The sequence below is a fragment of the Cetorhinus maximus genome, chromosome 30, assembly GCF_964194155.1.
Source record: "Cetorhinus maximus chromosome 30, sCetMax3.hap1.1, whole genome shotgun sequence".
Classification (NCBI taxonomy): Eukaryota; Metazoa; Chordata; class Chondrichthyes; order Lamniformes; family Cetorhinidae; genus Cetorhinus; species Cetorhinus maximus.
Window position 1 is genome coordinate 24273358 of NC_135908.1, and position 6230 is coordinate 24279587.

Consider the following 6230-nt stretch of genomic DNA (forward strand, 5'->3'; position numbering starts at 1 on the left):
TTTCAACTGTTGCTTTTCTGGGCCAGAGAATGCAAATCCCACCATCCAAATGATCCTGATGTCATTAACGACTGTGGCTGTCTTCCTGTGAAGGGTTTTAATTTGTATTCACGAATCCACAAGTTTATTTCAAGTCAGGAGGAGATGGAGAGTGAGACCTGCTCCCCCCTCCCGCCGCCCCCCCCAGGAAACTCTTGTTGGAATGGCAGAGGTTCTCATTTCCAACTCACCACTTCTTCCCCACAAGTTGCTGAGCTTTTGTTTTATACCCTGACCTTGTGAGGTATATAATGTCAGCTTTTATTTATTTTTTTTTAAAAACAGTCAAAGTTCCTTTTGCTAAGTTAGAAGTGATAAAATGTTCCTTTGTGTTCTCCGGATTGACCACAGGGTTCATCACTCACACGCACAGCAAGAGCACTGACTCCAGCTCCCAGGGCAGACTCAGGCTGGGTCAATTCAACACTCATCACAACAACTGAAGTCAGAATGAGTTGGTTTTTAATTTTTTTTAAAAAATAGCATTTTAAAAAAACAGCAGAGCTAGAGATACATTTCACATTTGCAGCTACAGCGGCAAGATACTGGCTAAAGACAGCTGACAAACTCCCAAAACACAGCTCCTCTTCATCCGGGAGGCTTTATTCATCACTTTAATTTTAAAAAGCTTGGAGTGCAATTGGTCCCTGGTGATCCCGGAGAAGTAGAAATCTTGGTTGAAGACCGGGTTCCTGCTCTTGCGGATGACGGCGCTCCGCTGCTTCTGGCTTTTCCCCGGCTCCAGCCGCAGGGACAGGCAGCAGCCGATCGCCCGGCAGTCGGTGAACTGCTCGTACAGACCCTCCACACTCAGCAGCCGGAGGCAAACCCGCTGCCCCTGGCTGCAGAACCCGGCTCGGAGCCGGAGGCGGCCGCGAGCCCCCAGGGCGGCGGTGCTGTCCATGGTCCTGCAGAGCCCGAGGGGGACCACGCCCGGGGTGAAGGGGGCGGCGGTGCTGTCCATGGTCCTGCAGAGCCCGAGGGGGACCACGCCCGGGATGGAGGGGGCGGCGGTGCTGTCCATGGTCCTGCAGAGCCCGAGGGGGACCACGCCCGGGGTGAAGGGGGCGGCGGTGCTGTCCATGGTCCTGCAGAGCCCGAGGGGGACCACGCCCGGGGTGAAGGGGGCGGCGGTGCTGTCCATGGTCCTGCAGAGCCCGAGGGGGTCCACGCCTGGGGAGGGGGCGGTGGTGCTGTCCATGGTCCTGCAGAGCCCGAGGGGGACCACGCCCGGGGTGGAGGCGGGTGGGCTGCCCGGGCTCCCGGGGGCGGGCGGGCAGGGACACGGGGTGGACGCTGACCGCCCCCCTCCTCCTCCTCCTCCCCCCCTGGCCAGCCCCTGGTGCTCGGCCTGGCTGTGGAAGAGAGACTCCTTCCTCCGGGTGTGGGGGCTCTCCAGCAGCCGGCAGAACCCATAAGGGGTGCGAGCCCGGGGGAAGTGGGGCATGGACAGGGCGGCCCGGGACCTGGGGTCCCAATCCGTGCCGTCCCCGCCCGGCCCCTCCCACCGGGCGGCCTCCCCGCCCGCCCGGTGCAGAGCCGCCCCCGCTTTCCGCTGCGGGGTGAACTTTGGCGGGATGAAAAATTCAGGGACGCGGTCCGGGGTCAAGACGTTGACATAAAACATGGTCTTTCGATGGGGGGGGTCGAGTCAGGACTCCGGGCTGGAGGGTAAACAGCTCCCCCCCCTCTCCCAGGGTAAAGGTCTCGCCGGAAGGGTGACTGTCAACCTGCAAACAGGAGGAAATTGCGGGTTATTTTGACGCAAGGAGCCAGTGATTTCCCTCCCCCCCCCCAAACACATCTACACCCCCCCACCCCCCCCAAACACACCTACAACCCCCTACCCCCTAAACACATCTACACCCCCCCCAAACACACCTACAACCCTCCCATCCCCCAAACACATCTACACCCCCCCACCCCCCCCAAACACACCTACAACCCCCCACCCCCCAAACACATCTAAACCCCCCCCAAACACACCTACAACCCTCCCATCCCCCAAACACCTACAACCACCCCCATCCCCCCAAACACATCTACACCCCCCCACCCCCAAACACACCTACAACCCCCCACCCCCCAAACACACCTACAACCCCCCACCCCCCAAACACCTACAACCCCCCCCCCCATCCCCCCAAACACACCTACAATGATGCAGACACCTCTATCGGACAACCTGCATTAGAAACACGTCTGCCAGCGGCTCTCACTACATACACTGCTACTCTCCAGTCACACATCACTTTCTAAGTGAAGAAAGCTGTTATGGCTTTTATTAGTTCAAAGAATAATGGATTGTATGAAGAGCTCCTTCCCACCAGCTACCTGTATTACAGAGCGCGATACTGCCTGGTCACTCATTACAAGGATGGTCACTCAGTGGGACTTACAGGCCAGGTTGTCCAGTCATACAAACAGAAGGTGCTAGAAATACTGAGCAGGTCAGGGAGTATCCGTGAAGAGAGTTAATGTTTCAGGTAGTTAACCTTTTCCAGTTCTGACAAAAAGTCAACGCCCTAACAGGTTTTAAACAAGTGCAGGGGCAGGGAATGGGTGGGGTGGGGTGACAAAACGGAATGCCTGTGATAAGGTGGAAGGCAGCAGAGTTTAAATGGCAAAAGGATGAGCCTCGGTTAAAGGAGGTGAAAAGCAGAATCAACAATAGCTGCCACCCCCCAAAAAAAATGTTCAAAGGATTCCCTCCTTCGTGGAGGAGAGGAACCTCAATCCCATCCATTGCATTGCCCACGTTCCTACTCTCACCACTTCCCCTCCTTCCCAGGCCACATCAGGGTTCCTCATGTTCCACTAAACTCCATATGCAATGGATCACCTGCCCCCTTCAGTGTGATGCTGCCACCAAACAAGTCTCCAGCTCCCCTCCCCTTTCAGTATTCCTTTTCAAATGCAGCCCGAGCAAAAAAAAACTCATGGAATCCCTCTGTTCAATCCACAAGCATGACCCAGAGCTTCCAATCATCTGTCATTTTAATTCTGTACCTTGCTCCCACTCTGACCTCTCTGTCCTTGACCTGCTACACCCATTCCAACGAAGCTCAGCTTAAACTTGAGGAACATCACCTTATCTTTCAACTGATCACTTAACAGCCTTCTGCACTCAACACTCGAGTTCATAAATTTCAGACCATAATATCTGCTCCCATTTTTCCCAATGGCAGCTATTGGTGATGATTCTGTTATTTCTCATTAGCACCTCCTCCAGATTGATATTTTGTTTTACTTGTCCCTTTTTTTTTTTAGTCATCATCATCTGTTTTGTCTTCACTCACTTCTGCCCTCCACCCTATTTCAGACATTCCCTTTTGTTCTCCCCCAGCCTCCCTATTTGCTTAAAGCCTGTTACATCTCAAACATTTCCTAGTTTTGATTGAAGGTCATTGATCATATTGTTAACTGTATTTCTTTCTCCACAGGTGCTGCCTGGCCTGCTGAGCATTCTCTCTTTTTATTTCAGATTTCCGGTATCTGCAGTATTTTGCTTTTTCACTTTTAGTACAAGGGTGTCCAGGCTTCTACTCACTCACTCACTCAGAGCAACATTCTCCAGATTTTTGGTCATACTGTAGAATATTGTCCAATGTACACATCAATCAGCAAGTCACATCATGTTTACGGCTCAGAAGGAAGCTGCACATGAGCTTCCTCCCACATCTTATCTAACCCCATCAGCCTATCTGTCCGTTCCTCTCTCCCCCTTATCTAGCTTCCCTTTAAATGCATTTACACTATTTGCCTCAACTATTTCCGATGGTAGCAAGTTCCACATTGTCATTGCTCTTTGGCTAAAAAAGCTGCTTTTGAGTTCCAGATTGGGATTTTCTTCTCTTTTGAATGACAAATGGAAACCACTTCTCTACACCTACTCTGCCAAACCCTTTCACCATTTTCAAGGTCTCTCTCTGGTCACCCCTTAGCTTTCCCTTTTTGACAGAAAGGAGTCCTAGCCTTTCCAATAGCGTAAAACAAAGGATTCACAAGGATGATACCAGAACTAAGAGACTTTAACTTTCTCCGGTGCTTCTATATTATTTTTATAATACAGATACCCAGATTGTTCACTGTACTCAACGTGTGATCCAACCAAGGTTCAATATAAATTAAACCTGGCTTTTCAATTCCATCCTCTGGAAGAAACCCCAGTGTTTGCATTTCTTGTTTTTTTCTTTAAAAAGACTTATTAACCTGTTTCAAATAATTTATGTTACCTGTACCACAGATCCCTTTGCTCCTTTATCCACTTAGACTTTATCCAAGCAATACTGTTTCTGCCAAAATACACCACCTCACATTCATCCAAAATTAATTTAGTAATTAATGCCCATTCTATAGATTTATTAATGATTTCCTGCATTTTGTCACAATCTTCCTTTGCATTATCCACAACTCCAACTCAATGCCATTTGCAAATTTAGTCTCATCAGTCAGGATATTATCCCCAGACTCCTGGCCATTCAATGCCACAATCTCCACTCTCTTACTCACTCAGTGGATTGTTGTCCAGCCTCTTGGTCACTCTCTGCACTGTTGTCCAGCCTCTTGGTCACTCTCTGCACTGTTGTCCAGCCTCTTGGTCACTCTGTGCACTGTTGTCCAGCCTCTTGGTCACTCTGTGCACTGTTGTTCAGCCTCTTGGTCACTCTGCCACATATTGTTTTTATAAACCAATCGATGATTCACCGCCGGTGCTCAACTGGTTGGTCACACTCATTTGTAAGTTTAACCAATCAAACTGGAAATTCTGGCTTAATTTCTTTCTGACCAATTGTATTGGGCCAGCAGATTCACTAGATGGAAACAACAGCTTGCTCAGCAGATTTAAATAAAAATTACAAATTCTGTAAATTCTGGGAACGTGAGTTCCACCGAGCAGTTATCGCCAAAGCACAGAGTTGCTGAGTGTTTGCACTGTATTGAATGTATTTTCGCTGTCTCTGTGCACAGTGCCACAGCCTGGGGGAGAGTTCCTTAGACACGGAGCAATGGGAACAGCGAATATCTTACACTAAAAACACCCGCGCATAAAAGCGAAATAACAATAAATCTGCAGGGCGACTGGATAAAAATTCTTCCCGATCCCCTGGGCCGTGCATTCACACGTTCAGCCAGATTAGCCAGTGTGAGAAAGGGGTGTGTGTGGGGGGGTGGAATATAACCGACAATCATCGGCTCTTTCCTCGTTCAGACCTTTAAAATTCTGTTGACCTGACTAAAGAGTGAAGCTGTATCACCAAGGGTGCTTTATTTATCAGTGTAGACATTAATTACTGGTCGGATGCAATGCCTGTGAGACTACTCCAGTGAGTCCCTTGGCTGTATCGTGCTTGAAAAAATAACGATTAAGAAGTGAGTTCAGCATGGGGATATGTTATGGGGATCTATATCAGGCTGGCAAGACTTGTTGAACAGAATGCCCTAGATGCTGAGGCCTGACTGTTAGTTATCGAGGGTTAAGCAATGATCTTAAAATTCTCATCCTTGTTTTCAAATCTCATTTCATTTGGGACATGCTGAGGTAATGAAAGTTGCTTTATAAACGCAACTCTCACAATTAAACAACTGCAAAAGCTGCTATACTGTGGGTACAGGAAATGGAAAAAAAAGGAAATACTCAGCAGATCAGACAGAGAGATAACATTTCAGATTGACGACCTTTCATCAGAACTAGAAGACGCTTGAGATTTAAGAAAGTACAAAGGCAGGGGATAAACAAAGGACCAGACACAAGGTGGAGAACAGAAAGCAATAAAGATGGGCAGGGTAAAAGGACGAAAATCCCAATGGAGTGAAGAAATGTAAGTGTAGATGAAACTAGACTTGGGAGGGGGTGGAACCATGAAACAACATACTTACTCCCAGATGACCAATGAAATTCAGTACAAGAGTAACTTCTTCACATTGGGGGAATAAACAGGGCTCACTTAATGACATGTTGATGAAATGTGGGAGAGAATGAAAGAAATGTACAAGTGATAAAGCAGCATGCATGACTTGCCCGGTAATAGCAGCATGCCAGCTCACAATTAAGCAGTCACGATGCTGAGGAACATTGCCAAATGTGGAGAGTTTATTAAATCTTCAGCTGTGGCACTGGAGCTGGAGAAAGCTCTGACCTTATTGACTTCTTTTACTCTTGCTCAGGGAATGCACACAGACCCTCAAAG

General features: G+C 48.8%; 1 protein-coding gene across 1 annotated transcript; it reads right to left on the minus strand.

Moving 5' to 3' along the window:
• Nucleotides 1-568: 568 nt before the first annotated feature.
• c2cd4a (C2 calcium dependent domain containing 4A) lies at nt 569-4940 on the minus strand. Its single transcript, XM_078532205.1, has 2 exons — nt 4614-4940; nt 569-1769 (listed from the first exon to the last, which is right to left on the minus strand). The coding sequence occupies exon 2, from the start codon at nt 1664-1666 to the stop codon at nt 569-571; it is 1098 nt and encodes a 365-aa protein (XP_078388331.1). The 5' UTR covers nt 1667-1769; nt 4614-4940.
• Between the last annotated feature and the right edge of the window lie 1290 nt (nt 4941-6230).